General features: G+C 43.5%; 1 protein-coding gene and 1 long non-coding RNA gene across 3 annotated transcripts in view; one reads left to right on the top strand and one right to left on the bottom strand.

Moving 5' to 3' along the window:
- Positions 1-25,339, top strand: part of tmprss3a (transmembrane serine protease 3a) — a 102,982-nt gene that overhangs the window by 75,176 nt on the left and 2,467 nt on the right. For both annotated transcript variants that reach the window (XM_037280677.1, XM_037280678.1), the window contains 3 exons: positions 10,341-10,436; positions 10,500-10,642; positions 12,385-12,537. In XM_037280677.1, coding sequence (XP_037136572.1) covers positions 10,341-10,436; positions 10,500-10,642; positions 12,385-12,537 — 392 coding nt within the window. The remainder of the gene's footprint in view (positions 1-10,340; positions 10,437-10,499; positions 10,643-12,384; positions 12,538-25,339) is intronic.
- Positions 1,646-21,610, bottom strand: LOC119139715. Its single transcript, XR_005101413.1, has 5 exons — positions 21,599-21,610; positions 17,683-17,688; positions 6,295-6,298; positions 2,174-2,176; positions 1,646-1,927 (listed from the first exon to the last, which is right to left on the bottom strand). It is a non-coding gene; the product is annotated as an uncharacterized LOC119139715 (long non-coding RNA).

Genomic DNA, 25,339 nt, shown 5'->3' with positions numbered 1-25,339 from the left:
CCACTCCCCCCTGCTTCATGGTCACTTAACACCCTCCTGCCCACCACATGGACAATCACTCATCTCTCTCAGTGACTCACCACGGCCTTCAACCTCATTTCAGCCCCCTCCCCTCTCCTTCACTCCTGCTCAGGTGAGGAGAGAGCTGGGGAAGCTAAAACAGAGAAAGGCCCCGGGACCGGATGGCATCTCCCCCAGGCTGCTACGGACATGTGCTGATGATCTCTGCCATGTTCTGTGCCACCTCCTCAACCTGAGCCTCAGCCTGGCGAAGGTGCCCAGCGCATGGAAGACATCCTCCATCGTCCCAGTTCCCAAAACACCGCGCGCCAAGGAACCGGCCCACTTCAGACCCATCGCCCTCACTTCCCACATCATGAAGGTGATGGAACGCCTGGTCCTCAGCCACCTCCGCTCCGTGGTGAGCCCCACTCTGGATCCGCTGCAGTTTGCCTACAAGATCGGCATTGGGGTAGAAGACGCCGTCATCTACCTGCTGCAGCGGACGCTCACCCACCTGGAGTCCGCCGGCAGCGCTGTGAGGGTCATGTTTTTTGACTTCTCCAGTGCCTTCAATACCATCTCGCCGGCCCTGCTACGAGTGAAGATGCTAGACACTGGAGTGGACCATCACCTCACTGACTGGACCATTGACTACCTCACTAACCGGCCCCAGTACGTGCAACTGCATGGCTGCCGATCAGAGGTGGTAGTCTGCAGCACTGGAGCACCTCAGGTCACAGTCCTGTCCCCATTCCTTTTCACACTGTACACCTCGGACTTCACGTATAACACTGATATCTGCTATCTCCAGAAGTTCTCCGATGACTCAGCTATTGTTGGCTGTATGTCTAAGGGGGGCGAGCTGGAGTACCTGTCGGCCATCAGCGCCTTTGTGGACTGGTGTGAGCACAATCACCTGTGCTTGAACACCAGTAAGACGAAGGAGCTGGTGATTGACTTTAGGAGAGGAGCACCTCCCCACTCACCGGTGAACATCCAGGGTCGGGACATTGAGGTCGTGGACAGTTTCAGGTACCTGGGTGTTCACCTCAACAATAAACTGAACTGGACTGATCACATGAACGCCGTCTACAAGAAAGGACAGAGTCGCCTCCACCTCCTGAGGAGACTCAGCTCCTTTGGAGTGAGCAGGCCTCTGCTAAAAACCTTGACTCAGTGGTAGCCTCTGCCATCCTCTACGCTGTGGTCTGTTGGGCTCCGAGCAGCACAGTGAGGGATAGGAAGAGGCTCAACAAACTGGTTAAGAGGGCCAGCTCTGTGGTGGGCTGCCCTCTTGACACTGTTGAGGAGGTGGGCGAGAGGAGGGTGCTAGCCAGGCTAGCATCCATCAGGAACAACCCCTCTCACCCACTGCATCTGACTTTGGAGAACTTGAGCAGCTCCTTCAGTCAGAGACTCAGACTCCCCCCGTGTAAGAAGGAACGCTATCGCAGCTCCTTCATCCCCACCGCAATCAGGCTGTACAATGACAACCTGTAAACACATCCTTCTGTGCAATAATTTCCCCATAACGTGCAATTTTTAACCCCTAATGTGCAATTTAAGCCCAATGTGCAATATTCTCTGCCACACAATGCATAGATCTATTTCACTTCTATAACCCGTGCACTATTTCTCTTTGTTATTAGCATTGCTAAACTTCATACACTTCATACACTTTACGACACTTTACCACTATTTTATCTTCTTTTTGTAAATATTCATAGCTCATATTTTTAGTTGTACTACAATTGCTGTTATTTTTCCATATTTTTCTTTTATATTGTATTCTATTTATTATGCCGGAAGACTACGGTCCTGAAGTCTCTTTTTGGACCTTTATCCCCCAACTTGTACCTTCCTGTAAATCGAGCTGTTGTTACATGCAGTTTCTCACACGTGAGATTAATAAAGTTCCTCTTATCTTAACACAGCAGCAACACGGAAGTAACACAGCACTAATAGGGCTGGATAAAAAAACATACCGGTAAAGGTCACTGAGACGCGGCAGTAACACAGCAGCAACACGGTAGCACAGCACTAACAGGTAAAAGTAAAAAAAAGGGCCAGTAAAAGAGCCGTCTTCATCTACCTCCTGTGCACTGAAACCATCGAAGTCTTCCTCCTCAGTCTCGGATTGGAATAGCGTCAGATGTACTTCGCCACACACTTTCTCAGTCTCTCTTTAGTTGTCGCTTTTATGCATTTCTTCTAGCATTTTCCATGATGAGGGTCTGTTCATGCTAATTTTATTCATGCACAAAGTGCTAAGTCACATTAAAATAGTGAGCGACACGTATGGCTCCAGAGTGGACGTGACCGGGAAATAAAGAAAAGGGTGACGCAACAAGATGTCATCAGATGTTGATCAGTGCCCCCTAGTGACCGGAAGAAACCTCTACAGTGCATGAGCGGCTCTAATTTCTTAGTTAAGAGCCAAATCGACTGCCTTTAACTTAAAAGTGGCATCATATGCATTTCTTTTGTCCCCCATTGTCGCGTCAACTCAGAGGCGAATGACACATTCACTCAAACAGGCACTCAAACAGGCAACTTGCAATCAGCTCCAAAACTCCCAACCTGCAGGGGGCAGCAAAAGATCAAACCATCAGACAAAACAGTCCAACCCTTGAGCCCTGGAACTACCTATATACGTACGTACTTCCTGTCCTGTAGCCTGCATGGCATGGAGAGCAGTGAACAAAGGAGAATTGTTTGGTAGCACTGGAACAGACAACAAAACATCACTCAGCTCACGGTCAAGACGCAACTGGTATGAAATGGACATTTGTAATGATTGGTTTTTTTTTTGTTTTTTTTTTTTGTTCCCTGTAAAGCGTCTTTGGGTTATTGAAAAGCGCTATATAAATTGAATGAATTATTATTATTGTTGAGTAACTTTATCGATTTGAATGATCAACCTAAGTTGAAATGTGAAGTTTGAGTACTTGTTTCAAAGTTTAAGTATCTCAATTTAGACAAATGTTTATTTTGAAATAAAAGACCAGACAAATGTTTATTTTGAATTACAATTACGATGAGACAAAATGTTTATTCTTTATTTTCTGTACTTGTTTAATGTTATGATATACAATCAACATTACAACCTTAATTGGGACCTAAAAGGAATGTAAACCCAATTAAAGGAAAACTAAATGAAGATTGGAGTTGTCCCTTTGCATTCTTCAGACCAGGCTTTTGTCAAGTTTAAGCAAGAACTGGGTGAAACATTGACATAACTTGACACCCATAATGGAGGTTTGTGTATAAAACCTTCCTTTCTTCAGTAATGTCCGTCTTGATCTCATTCTGTCTCTTCTTATTGTACGGCACAATTTGCCTGGCGGATGGACACGCGATCAACACATCAATCTTTTCCCCAGTGACCGTGTCACATATCCCTCCGTCCAGCAAAGCGGTGCCGCACGACAGCGGTCCACAGCCATTTTCCGAGCATATACTAAGTGTATTAATCATCACAAAAATCACAAAAAAGCCATAGATAGGGTGCACCGAACTACAAGCTGCAGGGTTCAAAACTTGAGGAAAAAGTACCGGCTTATTGTCCGGAAATTACGGTATGTTAAAAATGAAAGGGTGACTACTTCGCGGATTTTCATCTATCGCGGGTGGTCTTGGTTCCAAGATAAACGAGGGATCACTGTATATAACATTGTTGAAAAATATGATTTTTTTTATGCCTACAAAGTCTATTTTGTCATGCTGATGGCAGCTTGGAGGTTGAAAATGCAGACAAATACAGTCATCCCAATACTGTGTGTGGGTGTGGGGGTGTGGGTGTGGGGGGTGTGGGGGTGTGTTGCTTGTGCGTGGGTGTGCGTGGGTGGGTGTGCGCGCTGTGTGTGTGCGTGTGCGCGCTGTATGTGTGCCTCGACGGTATCAGCACCTTATCGTGGTGAGACACTTTGCGCGTCTCCATGACCTCTAGAGGTATGTCGGCTGGAGTCTCGCACTCCTGGCAGGGTCACCCAAGCCGAACAGGTCGAAGGGTAGAGACCAGACTAAGAGTGATCCCAAACCTGCACCTGGGGACAGGCATAGGCGGAGTCCAATAGACCGGACCAATAGCAGCCCCCTGCAACTCCTGCCAGACGAAGGTCATCATGGGTTCTCTCATGCCACTGGAGATTTCACCTGGTAGGAGGCAAGACGGTGGGAATGTGGACTGCGCACCCAAATCCTCACCTTAATTCCCACCTTTGCGCAAGCATCTTGCCCCCCCCACCACACACACACACTCCTCCAACCCCCCCCCCCCCTCGCTCTCTCTCTCCCCAAAAAAGCCCTGTGGCGATGTGGAATGGCGGTGGGCACAGCTAAGGATGTGGCTGGGAGTGCCTAGTCAAACCATGCACACAGGCGGCAATAGAATGATGGTCGTTGAGATTGTGGGATGGAGCAGCGCATCTCCTCTGCAGCTTCTATTGCGACTGTGCAGCTCCACACTGCGCACCCCTGAGATGGGGAAGCACCTAGAAAAGGTGGTCTAAAAATTGTCTGCTCTTCACACTCCGGACGGTAAACCGCAATCGTCGGAGCATCCCCCCACCGCGGTCGAAATTACAAAAAAAGTTTAAGAAAAAATCTATGCATTGCTGCGTGGAACGTCCGCACACTGCTGGACCTGGCTGTAACTTCTGATAGGCCCCACCGGAGGACAGCACTTGTGGCCATCATCATCATCATCATCGGTTTAAAGTCCATGTTCCAGGCGCCGCTGGGTTGGACTGGATTCTCAGTATGGCTTTCTTCCAACCGGGGACAGTCCATGGCCATCTCGTGGTTGAGAGTCCTATACCGAGAACATTTTTGGAGCAAAACCTTTTACAGCCGGATGCCCTTCCTGACACCAACCCAAGGGGAAATTGATTTTCTGTAGGGGTTGACTCCCTTAGCCCATTCCTCTCCCGAGGAGCCCACTGGGCAGTGGTACTATTTAACCCATAGTTGGGGGCTGGTTCGTGGGCACCAGGGCGTGTCCACACACCGGTGGGCCTGCGTGCCGCACGTCTAGGGGCCAAACCTCCTCCGAGTCCCTTGTAGTTTAGCCTGGGTCCGTGTTGTACCCAGTTACCATGTGTCGCCGCGTGGAGGCACTACATAGGGCTTGCTGTTAGAGAGGCTTTGTACTGGCAGGGAGAGACTTACGCACTCGGCTCTCCCGTTCGCATACTGCTAGCCAGCGGTGAGGATTGACAGTGAGAAGTGACATGCACTGGGCACTCCACCAACACACTAGACGCATCATAACAACCCGACTTGGTCTTATGAAGTCAGACACATGCCATGGAGCTCGCAAGATACAACATCGACATTGCAGCTCTCAGTGAGACTAGACTACATGGAGTCTCTGACAGAAGTTGGTGCAGGGTATACCTTCTTCTGGAAAGAGGTCCCTGAAGGCACTCGCCGTAATCATGGAGTTGGTTTTGCTGTGAAGTCCAAACTGCTGCAGCGCATCCCGGAATCCCCTATTGGCATCAATGAAAGGCTGATGACATGGCGCATTCGCCTGGCAAAGAAACGCTTTGCCTCATTCATCAGTGTTTACGCACCAACTCTGGATGCTGAGGCTAACACAAAGGAGGATTTCTACAGAGCTCTTGACACAATCCTACAGAAAACGCCGGCTACGGACAAGCTCATAGTAATGAGAGACTTCAATGCTAGGGTGGGCACGGAACACCTAGTATGGAGTGAAGTGATTGGCCAGCACGGAGTGGGGAAAATGAACAACAACGGACTTCAACTTCTCTCCCTCTGTGCAGAACATCATCTGATCATCACTAACACCATCATCTAGATGACGAACAGGTTTAAGACCACCTGGCAACACCCCCGCTCGAAACACTGGCATCTCCTGGACTATGTGATTGTCCGTCAAAAGGACATGCAGGATATCCTCATCACCCGTGTCATGCGTGGAGCTGATTGCTGGACTGACCACCTCATTTTCAGATCCAAACTCCGCATGAGCATTCAATACCATGGTCCTAGGACAGCTCCAAACAAAAGGCTCAACTGCGCAGCACTGAACAGCCCCACTACCAAAGCTAACCTTCCGCAGCTCCTTGCTGAAAACCTTGGAAAGATCCCAGAGGAATCAGCTGACTGGCCAGCTCTGCGCGAGGCCATTTATAGTGCAGCCTCAGAGGTGCTTGGCCAATCGAAGAAACACCACCAGGACTGGTTTGACTGCAACGCAATTGAGATACAGTCACTTCTAAAAACAAAACACAAGGCCCACAAAGCTCTCCTGTCCTGCCCCACATCTCTTAACCTGAAGGACACCTTTATTGCAGCAAAAACAGCAGCCCAGCGAGCCCTGCGAATAATGGAGGACACCTGGTGGGTGCAGAAGGCACACGAGATCCAAAACCTGGCAGACTGACAAAATTTTATCACATTACCCCAATATTTTTAGCCAACTTACATTGGCTCCGGGTCCATTTAAGATGTGACTTCAAAGTTCTTCTATTAACCTATAAATCACTGCATGGCTTAGCGCCTTCATATCTCGTCGACCTAGTTGTTCCTTATGTTCCGTCTCGTAACCTTCGTTCGCAAAACGCTAGTCTTTTAGTGACACCGAGGGCCAAGAAAATGTTTGCAGGGTCTAGAGCATTTTCTATTCGGGCTCCAGAGCTTTGGAATGCCCTACCAATGGATATTAGAACTGCTACCTCACTAGAAACTTTTAAGACACGTTTAAAGAAACATTTCTATGATATGGCCTTTAATTAACCTGTAGTGGCCGATTCGGCTGGAGTTTGTTTTTTGTCTATGTGAAGCCCTTTGAGACTGCTTGTGATTAAGGGCTATACAAATAAACTTGACTTGACTTGACTTGACTGCAACAACTCTCAAGGCTTCTACGATGCCATCAAAGCATTGTATGGCCCCAGGAAGCGGGCGATTGCTCCAGTCCGGTCAGCTGACGGCTCCTCGCTCCTTAAGGACCGCCATGCTATCCTTGCTCGTTGGGCAAACCATTTTGAGAGTCTTCTCAATCACATCACCCCTGCTGACCCACACATTATGGATAATATCCCGGACCTGCCACCAATCATGGACCTCGACACGCCACCGTCTTATTCTGAAATCCGGGAAGCCATTGCAGGCTTAAAGAACAACAACAAAAGCACTGGACCTGATGGCATCCCTGCAGAGGTTCTCAAACACGGAGGGTATCATCTCACACGCCGCCTGCACCTCCAGATCCAAAACATCTGGGAACATGGGACCCTCCCACAGGATTGGAAGGATGCCAATATTGTCATCATCTACAAGAAGAAAGGGGACAGAGCAGTCTGTGGTAACAGCCACAGCCATCTTCTGACGAAGATCATGCTCAGCAGGCTGGTCGAGCACATCTCGGAAGCTGTGCTCCTGGAAAATTAGACCCACCACAGACATGATCTTTGTCTTAAGACAGTTAATGGAGAAGAGCAAAGAACATCACAAGAACCTCTACATAACCTCCATCGACCTCAGCAAAGCATTCGACTCCATCAACCGTGAGTTGCTCTGGAAACGCCTCTCCAAACTAGGTGTATCACCTAAATTTCTAAGTATCCTCCAGCAGCTGCATGTTTGGATGGAAACCAGAGTGCTCATAGGTGGGCTCCAGTCAGAGCCGTTCAAGGTGAATGTTGGGGTGAAGCAGGGCTGTGTCTTGGCTCCAGTGCTCTTTAACATCCTCCTCTCCGCCATTTTGTGTCTCTTCCATCGTGGCACGGGTCATGTAAATAGTGTCCAGGTGGAGTACCGTCTAGATGGAAGCCTCTTCAACATCCGACGGCTCCAGGCCTACACAAAGACCAAGACCTGCCGGTGACCTATGAGCTTCAGTATGCTGATGACTGCGCTATTAGCTCACACCCCTGACTCTATGCAGCACGCCCTGAACACCATTTCCTGCGTGTACCAATCCTTTGGTCTCCAGGTCAACATTCAAAAAGCTGAAGTCATGTCCCAACTCGCTACCTCCTCACCCCCCAGTTTCCATATAAATGGCATTCCACTCAACACAGTGGATCGCTTCACTTACCTTGGCTCTACTTTGTCCTCATGCTGCTCCCTTGATACTGAACTGTACACCCGCATCAATAAAGCCTCATCATCCTTTGGTCGCCTACGCCGCAGAATTTTTGAAAACAGTAAGCACTAAGATCGGCGTGTACAATGCAGTATGTCTCTCCACTCTCCTCTATTGAGCGGAGACATGGACCCCATACCGTCAACACATCAACAAGCTGGAGGCCTTCCACATACGCTGCCTGCGGAGGATCCTTGACTTGTCCTGGGAGGATCTAGTGCCCTATACAGACATCCTCAAAAACACCAACTCCATCTGCATGGAAGCGGCCGTGGCTAAGAAGCATCTTCGGTGGATTGGACACACAATCCGTATGCCTGACGACCGTCTGCCCCGCCAAGTCCTCTACAGCCAACTGAGAGGTGCAAAGCGCTCTGTTGCAGGGCAAAAGCGGCGCTTTAAGGACTACACCAGGGACCTCTTAAAGCAATCCAACATCAACACTACGCAGCTTGAAACTCAGGCGCTCGACAGATCAACCTGGCATATCACTTGTGCCACTGCAGTTTCAAAAATACACCAAACCAATCAAGACAGATGATCCAAGAAGCGCATTCAACGACACCAGCAGGCACCTGGTAACCCCCTGGTATCCGGGTTCCCCTGCTCCATCTGTAAGCAGTTATGCGGCTCAAGGATCGGACTCTACGCCCACGAGAAGTGGCACCAGCGACATCGTCGCTGACCCTACCCAGCCCCCGGCCCCCTCTCCCCCTTGGAGCAAGCGTCATCATCGACCGCAATGGACAGCTAAGAGTGTGTGTGTGTGTGTGTGTGCGTCTGTGCAAGTCCATGCGCGTGCGTGCGTGCATGTGGGAACATGCATGTTCCCACATGCATGTTTCCAAAAATAAAAATTGAGATGTTTATTATGTATTCTAATTCTAGACCTAATTCCCTATATTAAATTATGTTTATTTATTTAATTTTTAAAAAGAACCTCATAATATACAACGTTAAGCAGTTTCAGTGTTGGCAGGTTGAAATCACTAGTTTTGAGAAAAAAGACATTGAAATTTTGGCATGTACATCTTTCAAAGATCCATACTAGCAATTAGTCATGCAGGAAAAAGACATCGAGCTCAAACTTCCATGAGGACCACTGGAAAATAAATTTCAATAGTAAGTAAGGACATCATCTGATATCTTAACCTTTAAGATGTTTGACATAACATGTAAAATTGGGCAAAATAATAATTAGGCCTTAACTCTAAAACATCTTTGTAGATCCCATTAAGCTTACAATTTCCTGAGGTAGCATCTGCCAAAGTTTGCTTCTTTTATTATTGCTACTTGTGCATGTTTTTTTTCTTTCTTTTCTTAATAAGGTCTAATTACTGCAGTGGGACATTTACTTGAAGATTTGTTGATATTTTATTATGGATATTATATCTCAAATGTATTTGGCCACATAAAGAAAATAAAAATGATTTGATGGCTCAACACTTTTTTTGCATTCACCGTAATACAAACACATCAACAATTTACTGACTACAGGTCTCCAACATACTGACAAACAGGCAATGCATGCATTCCTCTAAATAGACATCGAAATAATGAGTAATGAAAACATTACAAATTTACATACATTTGACTTCTATTGGTTGCTTTGGCCACATGACTGCTCATATCAAAGAGAACGCCTTACCAACCAACAATATGTTATATATGAGTTTGTGAAACACTTGGGCACATTATTTCCATTTTTCCCATTTTTACTGTCACGACGGGGTGGAGGAATGGAGCGAGGCGACCAAGTGCAGCTTGGACCAGGGTTTATTGCAGAAGACTCCAAAATACAAACCCGGCAAACTGACGTGACTAAACAAAACCAAAAGGACTGACCGCCAAAGCGTGAAACAAAAGACAGGAACAAAACAAACCGCGTGACAGTGAGACATGCATGGTCCGCACATCTCGTGCAATGCTCCGACATAGTGACACGCAAACAGAACTTAAATACAACACAGGTAATGAGAGGCAGGTGCGTGTGGTTACACTAATCAAGGGCACACAGGAAGGGAGGGGCGAGCACACAGACACAGAAACGATGACATCACAAAACTGTGGACGAGGCATGACATTTACTTCCCTTTGAGATATTTGTTTGACTAAATTGAGCTGCTTTTGAGAGGCTAGGTGTAGAATTTTCATATCCACTGTATTTGGAATATCTGATTTCATAAAGCTAAAGATCATACAATTCCCTTTTCTTCAGGACTTGTTGAGCCTATCTGCCTGCCTAATTATGGGGAAGAATATGACGAGGGTACCATGTGCTGGATCTCTGGATGGGGAGCAACGGAGGACAAAGGTGAGCCTTACAAATCTGACTGCATGGAAAAACCTAATGTACAAATAATTTTACCCTTTAAAGGAGAGACCAGTGTGGTTTTGCAATCTGCTATGGTGCCCCTCCTGTCCACAAAGACCTGTAACCAGCCACAGGTTTACCAGGGCTTCATCTCACCATGGATGATCTGTGCAGGATACTTGGGGGGAGGAACAGACTCCTGTCAGGTGATAATTCATCTTATATTCTTGTAATATATTATATAACACCACTGTATTGTTTCTCATCTTTGGGTGATTACAGCTGGTGTACACAAAAACCCAGCCAAACAATTTGTAAGCCAGGATGGGACATTCCAGTAGTAAAACTTAAAAGAACCATACAGTCCATTCGGAAAATATTCACTGCTTCACTTTTTTCATTTTGTCATGTAACAGTCTTATTTCAAAAGGGAATTATTTTTTCCCTCAAAATTCTATACAAACACCCAGACTCACAACATTAAAACGTTTGATAGAAAATACTTGCAAAGTCTAGATGTAAAAAAGTAAGGGCGACAAAGAGAGAAGTTAGCCTCCTAACAGAGCGAAGCAAAAATGTGAAGCTGAAGAAAGAACTGCCCAAGGAATTGATGTGAATGCAATCCCAAACCGTGTGTTTCAATTAAGTTAAGATTTAATTCTTGCTGTCAATGTCAATCAAATTCATTACTTTCCCACAATAGCAAGCAAACATGGCCAAGAATTGTTTATCATACCATCCACAGTCACTGTTGCATAGAATAAAATGCATACGTATACCAATCTCATGCACGCACGCACGCACGCACACACACACACACACACACACACACACACAATACAAGCTGGAACAAATGTAAATTTTAAGTAACATTTAGAATTCAAGAGACTTTTGTGTTCTTGTGATACCAACTGATACCAATACCAAGCACCACGAATACCTTTGATACATAAAATTTCCCCCAAAGACAATGACTCATAATTTAATAAAAAGACCTTAATATCCCAAAATAGAAATTTCCCTTTAAATTGCATGAAATTAATAGCAATTTTATATTCTTCTAATATGTAGGTCCTGATAGTAAAACGGCCACAATAGGGCAGCCGATACTGGTATCAGTTAATTTCGCCAGTACCAAAACCGTGAATTAAGGCTGGCCGATACCGATACTTAGTATTGGTACTCGCCCCAGTTTACCAATGGGATTGTTTATTAGTGAGCATTGTGTTCCATGGGAACCACTTTTGAGTGTGACACAGTCCGTCAGAAAAAGATGACCGAGCTGTAATCTGTAACATGTGGAGAGAGGAATAAATAAATACGTTCAAGTAAGCAAGAACAACTGCTTTAACCTTCCATTATGTACAGTCGGGAACAGAACATAATGTAACACCCAGTAGACGGGGAAACGCTCGCCCGCGCATTTACTCCCAGAAGCCATGTCAGAAAGCTCAGTGCACACTCACAAGTGCGTGTACGTACTCAGTTGTACGGACCCGGCGCACTTCGCGCTCTATTTCTATCAGTGGGAAACATAAGTAAGCAGTACCAATGTGTTAGATCGAACTTTAGTCAGTTCTGATCATTTTATAGGAGATAGTTTGAGAAACGCGGTTGTTTACAGAGAGCTCATTGGTTATTGGCTAGTGGATGCATACCGCAACCCTAGTCAACCTCAGTTTGTTGCAGTATATCTTCTATTTTATGCGCCTTTTAATCCGGTGCGCCCTACATATGAAATAATTTCTAAAATAAAAAATTCAATGAGGCAGCACTTTATAATCCAGTGCACCTTATGGTGCGAAAAATACGGTACATTAAAGAGTTAAACTGAAAATGCAGCCTTCTGGTAATTATTATTACAACATAGCAAGGACACCAAGATAAAGAACTGTGAAAATATAACTATTATGTTTGTACAATACAATATTTGGAAGTATTTCTGCAGGGGGATAGTGGGGGTCCTCTTGCTTGTGAAGACTCATCTCTATGGAAGCTGGTGGGGACAACGAGCTGGGGCATTGGCTGTGCTATAAGAAACAAGCCAGGCGTATACACCAGGATCACACAGTCACTTCACTGGATCCGGCAACAGATGGAGGTCAGTGCATGAAACTACTGTATTTATTCTAATTATCGCCCACATTCTAATAATCGCCCAGTGTGTGTTAGCGATGACATAAATAAAAAACATTGATACCTCAAATTATCACCCATGCTGCTTACGTTTTCCTCCACGACCACATGCCGACGTCATTGTGCAAGTTTAAATATGACTGATTTGACAGCACGTCGAATGTCCCTTTTAGATTGTTTTTCTCCATAAACTATGATACAATTACACTCGCCACTCCACTACAATATCCTCACACGTAATTACGTTATAGGGGCGTGCGCTCGAACAAGACGATCGCGATAACATGACGTGCGCGACATGTGATGTGCGACGGTAACGTGTCGCATTGATGGAGCGTCAATTGACGCACCCCGCTGTTAGAGGTAGATCAAAACAGCCGCTGTTCTAGTGTTAAGAACACCAGTGAGATGCAGGTATTGCATACTACATACGGAAACTATACATATTATCGCCCATTTCAGTGCCCCTTGGCGATCGGACAAAAAGTGTTCTCTATTAATTGCCCACCCCCCCTGTTGGACATAAACCTTCTCTAATTACCGCCCTGGGCAATAATTAGAATAAATACGGTAATTGAACCGGGGATATAGACTGCGTACAACTCACCACCTCAATCATAATGCCACATGGGTAAATAAAAATGTGAGAATATAGTAGCTCACAAGCAGTGTTGGGCTACTTTCTGAGTTACTCATGTATACATTACTTTTAAGTTACTTTTTGAATCGGGATGAATTCAATTAATAATGATTTTGACACTTTAAAAAGAAAATGCAAAATTGTTAAATTGCTAATTGCTAAAGTTAACTCCATTGTCCATCCATCCGCCCATCCATCCATCAACCCATCCAACCCTCTGGCAGGGAACGAGCCGGAGTTGGTGTGTGACGCAGATAAGTTCTGAATAGACATAGTATATCAACTTTGTATCGCAGACTTTCCTCCACACACAGTTTGGGATCTGGTACCAGTCCTCTCTTCCACTCTGGAGTTGCCCACAGTGAGAGGCACAGAGCAGGTTTGGGCTTCTTATTGCCCCCTGGCTTGCCGCCTTTACATTGGGGTTCACCCCTAGTGGACGAGAGAGTAGCCTTCCTCTGCCTTCGGGTGGGTTGACAATTCCTGACTTGCCTATGCATCAAACAGCAGCTCAGAGTAACCACCCTTTTTTGAGTCCTTGGAGGGTGTGCTAGAGAGCGCTTCCTCTGGGGAACCGTTCTACTAGTTGACTTCACTGCGAACGTGGACAATGACAGTGAGACGGAGGGGCAGGAACTCCGCCAAAGCTGCCCTTTGTCACCAATTCTGTTAATAACGTTGAGTGTTGCTGATGATGTGGCCGTGATCTCCAGCTCACACTGGAGCATTTCGCAGCTGGTTGTGAAGCGGTTGTGATGGAAATAAGCACCTCCAAATCTGAGACCATCGTCCTCAGTCGGAAAAGGGTGGATTGCCCTCTCGGGGTCAGGGATGAGATCTTGCCCCAAGTACATAGAGTCGTTCAAATATCTTCACGAGTGAGGGCAGAATGGAGCATGAGATCGACAGGAGGATCGGTGCAACATCTGCTGTGATGCAGACTGTGTACTGGTCTGTTGTGGTGAAAAAGGTCACGATTTACCAATTGGTCTACGTTCCTACCCTCACCTATGATCATAAGCTATGGGTCATGGCCGAAAGAACAAAATCCTGGATTCAAGCAGCCGAAATGACTTCCCTCCCGTAGAGATAGGGTGAAAAGCTTGGTCATGTGGTCATTGAGTTGAGCCGCTGCTCCTCTGTGTTGAGAGGAGCCAGGAGGCGTCAATGAGGCATCTTAATAATTTCACATATAAGTACCTCCTGAGTATAAGTTGCACTCTGTCAAGTGGCATGGTGGTACAAGATGGTGTAAAATTGGGTATCGAATTTGGCCCAGGCACATTGGTTATCCCAAAACATGGAGTAGTTCCAAAAATTCACCAGGAGATGGTGTTAAAGCTTGACATAGGGGTGACCTGATGGAAACTAACAGATCTAATAAATTCAATTGCTTGCAATTGGGAGGACACAACCTGTTCAAACACGTAGCAAAGCACAATTTTGGAATATGAGTTTGACTGTTCTAAAATTAGCTCAAATAGCGGCACTTGTCAGTGAGCTGCATCTATTTATTTTACAGTCAAACCTCGGTTTTCGAACGTCCCGGTTCTCGAAATAATCGGAATTCGAACATAAAATTCGAGATTTTTTGCTTCGGTTGTTGAACAAAATTCGGAGGTCGAACCTCACGAGATGAGCCGGGAGAACCCGAGAAAACCCCACCGCGCGGCCCGGATGCCGACTGACTCCGTTGTTATTGTATTTTCGGTACTTTGAGGATTGTATTAACCTCTAATCGTGCCTCCAAAGAAAGCAAGTGGGAGCAGTAAAGCTTAATTTGGTCCGATCAGCTTGATCGGACCAAATTAAGCTCCCTGCGCACTGAGGTCCACTTAAATTTTGGAAAGTACATCAGGACTTTAAAAATATTTTCTAAATTTTAGCGACAGCTCTGTCACAATAATGCGACCAGCGCGGTGCAGTTGCGCGTTCCGCGACGCGCTACTGTTGCGCGTTCGGTGGTGCGCTGCGGTTGCGCGATCGGACCAAATTAAGCTCCCTGCACACTGAGGTCCACTTAAATTTTTTAAAGTACATCAGGACTTTAATAATATTTTCTAAATTTTAGCGACCGCTCTGTCACAATTCTTGCCAACAAGATCCCCTATACCAATAACTTAACAACCTTCTGGAAACAGCACAATCGTTTTGCAAGGGACGGTTTACAGTGTAAACACACCTCAACCAGGCGGGGGCACGGCTGCTCTCCCTCTCCATGGAGCTCACTCTGGAATCCCTGGACTGGCTCCATGAGTCGTGACGCGAGGATAGTCCGATCCATTCTCTCCCTCACAACAACAGTTCACCTCCCCTCAGACCTCGGACTAACCAAGATCCCCCCGCTCCCCCACATGCTAGTCCTCACACCTGGCCCCTTTACTCCACCCCCCCCACCTTCACCAAAGGAAAAACCACACCACTGTCACACACTACCTTCCCACTGCAAAACATTCATGTCCACACTTCTTTTAGAGTATCCACCACCGGCTATCGATCTCAGGCACAATTAACCAATCATAATAACCTCATAAATATCCCACTAAACCCTAGCCCAAAACTACATACCTCTGGAGCTCGCTCCCAGCCCATCACGCAATCTTATTCCAGTCAAACAGATGCCGGCACCCAATCTAGCACCCATAATAACGTACAAATGACAAAACGGAAAAATAAGAATCACATAAAACAAATTCAAACCATATTAAGCAATATTAAAGGTTTTAAAATATGCCACCTCAATGCAAGAAGCATCACATCAAAGCTTGATGAAATAAAAATACTCACTGAACAAGGCAAACCACATCTTCTCGGCATTACAGAATCGTGACTTTCTCCTATCACACCAGACTCGTTTATCTCCATAGACAATTATCAACTACACAGAAGAGACCGGACAAATAAACCTGGTGGAGGTATTCTATTACTAGTAAATAAATCATATGCACACACAGTAACCCCAATCACAACAGAAACTGAAACAATGCAACTGGTCATCAGCTTTACCAACCAACATGCAATCACAGTTATTGCCAGTTACAGGCCGCCAAACACAAACCCCACAGATTATATTAAAAATCTATCCAATATTATAAAAAATATAAAAACAAAGGAATATATCATAATTGGCGACCTGAACTTAGACTACAAAGACAAATCATCCAAACCTCTAAAAAGCATGGCAGAAAAATTAGGACTCCACCAACTGATAAAAGAACCGACTAGAATATGTCACACTCGCAGCTCTATTCTTGATCTCATCTTCACCAATCAACCCGCAAAATATAGCATATCAGGAGTCATCCACGTAGCTGTATCAGACCATTCTCTCATATACACAGTTAGGAAAAACCCGAAACCTCGGAAAAATCATCAACAGTGCACTATTTCAAATATACCAAGATCTAAGCTACCACAGTATGAAACCGAAATAAAGAATATTGATTGGAGCAATCAACTAGCACTCACCGACCCAGAACAAATCTTAGCAGATTTCCAGAATCGTATAGAAGCCATACGGAAATAATACACTACTACCAGAAAACTCAGTCTACGACAGAATAAATTACCATGGATAAACTCAGATATTCTCAATTTAATCGCACAGAAAACCACTGCACTGAAATTGTATAGGTCAATAAAAGCTATTGAAAATAAAACAGCTCTCACACATCTTAGAAATAAATGCACCTTAGATATAACGCCACGAACCCCAAAATCCTCTGGCAGACACTAAAATCCATCACTGGGCAAACTCATGAAAATACAAACAACAACATACAAATATCTTTACAAAATACACTCACTACTGATCAGGAACAGATTGCAAATGCATTTAATAATTACTTCATCACCTCTATTAAAGAACTGACAGAATACTTTGATCCTCCGTCTCCACCCACACCTATAACTCCCTCATCAGACAAGCTAACCTTTTCTGAGATTACGCTCTCAGAGTTATCCAGTATTCTCATCTCACTCAATAACTCAAAGGCCAAAGACATATATGAACTAAACAAAGACTTTTACAAAACCCATGCCAGTAGCTTCCTACCCCTAATCCTCCATTTAATCAATCTCTGCATAAGACATTCCATATTTCCGACTGCGTGGAAAAAAGCAAAAATTACCCCCATATTTAAATCAGACGACCGAACAACCCTATCCAACTACCGTCCCATATCAATCCTCCCACCTATATCAAAACTTTTAGAGAAAAACCCTGTCAAAACAACTTATAGAACATCTTGAAACAAACAACCTTCTCAACAACTCACAATTTGGCTTCCGATCAGCTCGTTCTACACTATCTGCACAGCTACTACTCACAGAATATATACGCACTTCTCTTAATAAAGGCCACATCACAGGAGCAGTCTTTGTAGATTTCCGTAAAGCCTTTGACACAATTAATCACCAAATACTCCATAACAAACTAGCTTCCTTTCATCTCTCCCCCTCAGTGCTAACTATGCTCTCTTCATACCTCTCGGATAGAATCCAGGTTGTTAATATTGGTCAGGCCACATCTACTCCATTACCATCTCCCACTGGTGTTCCCCAGGGCAGCATACTGGGCCCATTATTATTCATTATGTACATCAATGACATGCCTAACATATGCAAACAAACTCAAATCATATTATATGCTGACGACACAGTTATTTTCACCTCAGATTCGAACATCGAAACCATAAACTCCAAACTTACTTCTGATCACCAGCTCCTACATGACTGGCTAAAAGTAAACCATCTGACGATCAATATAAAAAAAACTGAAATAATGTATTTCCACTCCCCTAGGAAAAAGATCTCCATAACTGTCCCCATTACTCTATCCGATCAAACTCTAGTAGTCACAAACACATATAAATATCTTGGAGTGCACTTAGACTCCCACCTCACCTACAAAAAACATGTTAACACTCTCACTAATAAGCTCAAACGGAAAATGTACGTCTATAACAAGATCAGGCCATATCTCACCCATAATGTCTCAAATATTTATCTACATTCTATCATACTGTCTAACATATCATACTGTCTTCCCATTTGGTCTCTCACCACAAAAGAAACTCTGGATCCTATAGCCAGACTATACAATAGAGCAGGGGTCACCAACTCCGGTCCTCAAGGGCGCCAATCCAGCCTGTTTTAGGTGCAGCCCTGCAACAACACACCTGATTCAAATGATCAGCTCATCAGCAAGCTCTATTAAGGCTGATAGCGATCCTGATTATTTGAATCAGGTGTGTTGCAGGGGGGATACATCTAAAACAGGCTGGATTGGCGCCCTTGAGGACTGGAGTTGGTGACCCCTGCAATAGAGCATACAAAATACATGGCAGACTATCAATCTGGACCCATCACTGCACGTCACTTGCACGCTCCAATGCACTAACCTTCCAGAATTACACAATTCTCATGGCAATAAAACTCTTCTATCAACTACACACAAATTCTCTCCCACCTATAGTTAATTCACTCATCCCAGGCCGTAATGAAAGACAGGCCCACATCACCCGCTCAGTTACACAGGACCTCATCCGAACCCCAGCATACCAAAACAATTTTGGTCTGAACTCATTTATCCGCACATCTATTTTGATCTGGAATAAGATACCCCTTCAAATCAGATCAGCCACCTCTATTATGCAATTTAAACGGCTATACACATATTTTTTAACAACAAACCAAACTTGCACCCATTAACAATAATATATATATACAGTGCCTTGCGAAAGTATTCGTCCTCCTTGAACCTTTCAACATTTCGCGACATTTCAGGCTTCAAACATAAAGATATAGTATATAAAAGTTTAATTTTTTGTCAAGAATCAACAAGTGGGACACAATCGTGAAGTGGAACAAAATTTATTGGATAATTTAAACTTTTTTTAACAAATAAACTGAAAAGTGGGGCGTACAATATTATTCGGCCCCCTTGCGCTAATACTTTGTAGCGCCACCTTTTGCTGCAATTACAGCTGCAAGTCGCTTGTGGTATGTCTCTATCAGTTTTGCACATCGAGAGACTGGAATTCTTGCCCATTCTTCCTTGCAAAACAGCTCGAGCTCAGTGAGGTTGGATGGAGAGCGCTTGTGAACAGCAGTCTTCAGCTCTTTCCACAGATTCTCGATTGGATTCAGGTCTGGACTTTGACTTGGCCGTTCTAACACCTGGATACGTCTATTTGTGAACCATTCCATTGTAGATTTGGCTTTATGTTTTGGATCATTGTCCTGTTGGAAGATAAATCTCCGTCCCAGTCTCAGGTCTTTTGCAGACTCCAACAGGTTTTCTTCCATAATGGTCCTGTATTTGGCTCCATCCATCTTCCCATCAATTTTAGCCATCTTCCCTGTCCCTGCTGAAGAAAAGCAGGCCCAAACCATGATGCTGCCACCACCATGTTTGACAGTGGGGATGGTGTGTTCAGGGTGATGAGCTGTGTTGCTTTTACGCCAAACATATTGTTTTGCATTGTGGCCAAAAGGTTCGATTTTGGTTTCATCTGACCAGAGCACCTTCTTTCACGTTTGGTGTGTCTCCCAGGTGGCTTGTGGCAAACTTTAAACGAGACTTTTTATGGATATCTTTGAGAAATGGCTTTCTTCTTGCCACTCTTCCATAAAGGCCAGATTTGTGCAGTGCACGACTGATTGTTGTCCTATGGACAGACTCTCCCACCTCAGTTGTAGTTATCTGCAGTTCATCCAGAGTGATCATGGGCCTCTTGGCTGCATCTCTGATCAGTCTTCTCCTTGTTTGAGATGAAAGTTTGGAGGGACGGCCGGGTCTTGGTAGATTTGAGACACCCGGAAGGAGCAGTGAGACACCCGGAAGTAACCGTTGCGCATCAGACTTTGCAGACTTTGCAGGAACCTCGCTTGGGATCTCAACAGCGGACCATTGTTCTTGCAGCAAGATTTTCTTTTCGGTTTGTTTTCATTGTTCGGGAACTTTGATTGAGGAGCGATCTCGTCGAGGAGCGATCACGCCGAGGCTTCTTCCCTGTCGGGAGGTCGCCGAGCCACCAGACGTCGGAGCCTTCTGGCGCCATCGGCTCCGCGGCCGGCGTCGGATTACGCTCCAGCGACTCCAGACCCGTGGCCACTGGGGTTCCTCCCGGCGCTATCAGACTCGCGGCCGCATTAGGGTCCCACTCCAGCGTTGCCGGATTCGCGGCCGTCGCCGGACCTCGAGCCAGAAACGCTGGACCCGCGGCCGTTGCCGGACTTCGTCCCAGCAACGCCGGACCTGCGGCCGTCGGCGGACTGCGTGCCAGCAACGCCGGACCCGCGGCCTTCACCGGACCTCTAGCCACCTGCGCCGGACCAGCGATCATCCCTCCAGGAGCCTAGCCAACACCAGGTACCAGGAGGCCAGCTACCACCAGGCCCAGTAGGCAAACGCCATCAGCCCCAAGAGGACACCCACCACCAGGCCTAGTAGGCTAACACCACCAGCCCAGGAGGAGAGCTACCATCACCAGGCTATTGATTGATAGCCGGGATGGCCATGAAAGTGCTTCAGAAGGATATGGAGGAGCTGAAGTTATCAATGCAAGTGATGTCTTCAAATGTGGAAACCATAATGAAACAACAGGCCATTATAACAGAGCTGATGGGAGAGGTGAAGCAGCTCAAACAATTAAACATTGAACAAAATAAGAAAATTGTCAGCCTGGAAATTAGATTAGACAATTTGGAGCAGTACTCAAGAATGAGCGATGTCATCATCAGTGGTCTAAGGATCAAACCACGGAGCTACCAGCAGGCTGTGAAAGGCCTTGCTTCAGAGGATAATCCTGAACATGAGGAGACAACAGAGGAGCAGGTAAAAACTTTCCTCCAGAGTAAAGACCTCGCCATTGACATTGTCAATATTGAGGCATGCCACACTCTGCCAACTAAGAGTCTAAATGGTAAGCCTGTCATACCATCTATAATTGTCCGATTTACAAACAGGAAAAGTAAGATAAATCTGCTCAAGCAAGGTAGAAAACTAAAAGGCACGAACGTGTACATTAATGAACACCTCACCAAGAAAAATGGTGAAATAGCTAAGAAAGCAAGAGCTCTTAAGAAAAGCGGTAAAATACAGTCCACTTGGACTGCTGGTTGTAAAGTGTTCATCAAACCTGTTGGGGCAGCAGAAAGTTCTCATTGTTTCTGCATCAGTGCCATAGAGCAACTTAAGAGGTACGAAGGAGACTAGTCACCTGTACATCTTTCTGTCGAACCTCAAGTTGTGGTACCTTTAGATCATGGAATGTAAAAACCTGGTGAAATTATCAACCCACCATGAATAGTACTGACAAATGCCTTTCATTTCCAACTGGTGTGTTTAACAAACAAGCACTGATAACTGAAAATGAAGAACTTGATTTGAAAACATTTGACTTCACTGACCATAAGGGACTTGACATAGAGAACAATATTGATCCTGAGAATAACTTCTTCATCAACTACACTCAAAGGAACAGCAAATACTATACTGTAGAGCAATTTAACAAGAATGTGACAACAAATAGAGCATTATCAATTATACATTTTAATAGTAGGAGCTTGAAAGCAAACATCTCTAAGATCAAACAATGTTTAAAAGATATGAATAATCCGTTTACTGTAATTGCAATATCTGAAACCTGGTTAAAGGGAGATCAGTCTGAAAAGATTGACATAGAGGGGTATGAGAGTTATACATTAAATAGGAAGGTAAAAAGATGTGGAGGAGTTGCTCTATTCATAGATAAAAACTATAAGTGTAAGATAGTAAGAAGTATGTCTCAAGCAATAGATAATATCATGGAATGTATTACAGTTGAAATAGAAATGGAATCATCTAAAAACATTCTGGTAAGCTGTGTATACAGATGTCCAGGTTCATGTATTGAGACATTTAGTGAATTATTATCAGGAATGTATGAAAGAAAAATCAATACGAAAATGGTGTACGTCTGTGGCGATTATAATATAGATCTATTGAACCCACTTCAGCTGACTCCAGTAACAGAATTTATTAACTTAATGTACAGTATGAGTCTCTACCCTGCAATAACCCGTCCGACTAGAATTACATCTCACAGTGCCACAATAATTGATAATATATTTACAAATGTAATTGAAAAGAAAGTCAAAACTGGACTGATAATAAATTATTCAAGCGACCACCTGCCAGTGTTTGCAGTGATCCAGGACTGTACAAAGAAAAAAAAGGATGCTATAACTTTTAAAATGTGTAGAATGAACTCTGGTAATTCATTTAACTCATTCAAAAATGATCTTTTAACACAAGACTGGAAAAAGGTATATGTGGGTGATGTAAATGAAGCCTACAACACATTCATGGCCATTATATCCGAACTTTATGACAAACACTGTCCTCTTGTAAAGAAAGCAGTTAAACTAAATTCGGTGGAAAAACCATGGCTGACAAAGGGAATCTTAAGTGCTTGCAAGAAGAAAAACCTATTATACAAAGATTTCTTAAAGATAAGAACAAAGGAAGCTGAATTAAAATATAAGATCTACAAAAACAAATTGATTAAAATAATGAGAAACAGTAAAAGGGACTACTATAGCAAGATACTGGAGGAAAACAAGAGTAATACAATAATAACATGGAAAGTGTTAAATGAGATTATTAAAAACAGAACTGGAAAGCCAGGATATCCTTCTTACTTTGTAAACAGTAATAACATAACTATAAATGATCTTACTATGATTGCAGAGGAGTTCAATGATTACTATGTTGGTATTGGGCCTACTTTGGCAGAGGAAGTAGCAAAAAAAGGGAGTACAAGTGACCTACTTAAGGATGTACCCATAGCCGAAAGTATGGTTCTAAGGGGAACGAATGAGAAGGAAATAAAAGAAATTGTTAGAGAATTTAAAGGTAAAAAGTCAACCGACTGTAACGGGATAGATATGTCACTTGTTAAAAATATTATTGAATTTGTGGTGAAACCCCTTACACATATCTGCAACCAATCTCTGACAAATGGTGTTTTTCCGAGTGAAATGAAAACTGCTAAAATTATTCCGATATATAAAGCTGGAGACAAACACATATTCTCAAATTACAGGCCAATATCTCTACTCCCACAATTCTCCAAAATATTGGAAAAAATATTCTATAAAAGGCTTGATGATTTTATTACAAAACAAAATATTCTGTGTGACCAACAGTATGGATTTCGGAAAAATAGGACCACCACACTAGCTTTGTTAGATTTCGTAGCTGAAATAACAACAGCTATTGAAAATAGACGATATGTTGTAGGTGTTTTCTTGGATCTTAAAAAGGCTTTTGATACTGTAAATTATGAAATACTGTTAACAAAACTTGAAAGATATGGGATACAAGGTATGTCACTCACTTGGTTAAACAGTTATTTATCAAACAGGACTCAATATGTGCAACTTATGGACTGTAAATCAAAACTACAGCAGGTAAAGTGTGGGGTTCCTCAGGGCTCAATATTAGGCCCCTTGTTATTTATTTTGTATGTCAATGATATATGCAAGGTCTCCAGGTTACTCAAGGCCGTAGTTTTTGCAGATGACACAAACCTGCTTTGCAGTGCGGAGGACCTGGATCAACTACTGGATACTGTGGGAATTGAAATGGAAAAATTACAGAGTTGGTTTGATACAAATAAACTAACACTAAATTTAAGTAAAACAAAGTATATTATATTTGGAAACCGTCCGACCAACACAGACAAAATTCTTACAATAAATAATATAGAAATAGAAAGAGTAAATGAAGTAAAATTTCTTGGAGTGCTTATAGATAAATTAAGTTGGAAACCACATATAATGTATATCAAATCAAAAATTTCAAAATCACTAGCAGTATTATATAAAGTAAAAGACCTTATAAATCAGTCATCATTATATTCCTTGTACTGCTCCTTCATACTCCCATACATTATGTACTGTGTGGAGGTGTGGGGCAATACATACAAAACAAACACAGATCCAATCTTCATTCTTCAAAAAAAAGCAATACGACTTGTAAATAATGCTGATTATAGAGAACCATCTAACCCTCTCTTTATTAAATTGAACTCACTGAAATACAACGACCTAGTCGACTTTAAAACCATCCAACTCATGTACAAAATAAAAAATAATCAATTACCAAACAGTATCCAGAGGTTGTTTGAGTGGAGGGAAAGTACCCATTATTTAAGAGGAACACGTATGTTTAAAAGAGATTTGGTGAGAACAAACTTAAAGTTACATTGTATAACAGTTAGAGGTGTGGAATTATGGAACACCAGCAGTGACGAATTAAAGAACTGTAGTACCTTACCTAAGTTTAAAAAAATGTATAAGGACAAAATATTGACGGGATACCGTAACATGCTGTGAAGTTGTTTAAGTTGCTTTTGTATTTTAATGAGAAAATATATAGTGTATATATATATATATGTATATATATATATATATATGGATATATATATGTATAAAATGTATATATGTTTTTTTTTTCTTTAATATATTGACTATGGACAAATTCTTGACAGAATTAAATAGAAACATGTAGTTACATGGGGTAGAGTCAGATAAGCTTAGGCTTCCTTCTACTCCCTTTTTGAACAAATATGATTTTACGATAAAGGAAAATTATAATGCAATATCTTTTTTCTTTTATATTCTATTGTACTATGGAGTTATCATTTTTCTGTATTTTTATTTTTTTCTTGTATTTCTTTAATGTTCGAAATAAACGTTTTTAAATTTGCAGTGGTCTGATACTCCTTCCATTTCAATATAATTGCTTGCACAGTGCTCCTTGAGATGTTTAAAGCTTGGGAAATCTTTTTGTATCCAAATCCGGCTTTAAACTTCTCCACAACAGTATCTCGGACCTGCCTGGTGTGTTCCTATGTCTTCATGGTTCTCTCTGCGCTTTAAACAGAACCCTGAGACTATCAAAGAGCAGGTGCATTTATACGGAGACTTGATTACACACAGTTGCATTCTATTTATCCTCATCAGTCATTTAGGACTCACTGAACTTCTGGAGTGAGTTTGCTGCACTGAAAGTAAAGGGGCCGAATAATATTGCACGCCCCACTTTTCAGTTTTTTATTTGTTAAAAAAGTTTAAA

This window comes from Syngnathus acus, chromosome 21, assembly GCF_901709675.1.
Source record: "Syngnathus acus chromosome 21, fSynAcu1.2, whole genome shotgun sequence".
Classification (NCBI taxonomy): Eukaryota; Metazoa; Chordata; class Actinopteri; order Syngnathiformes; family Syngnathidae; genus Syngnathus; species Syngnathus acus.
The sequence above is the reverse complement of the archived record's forward strand: the minus strand, read 5'-3'. Positions and strand labels throughout refer to the sequence as shown.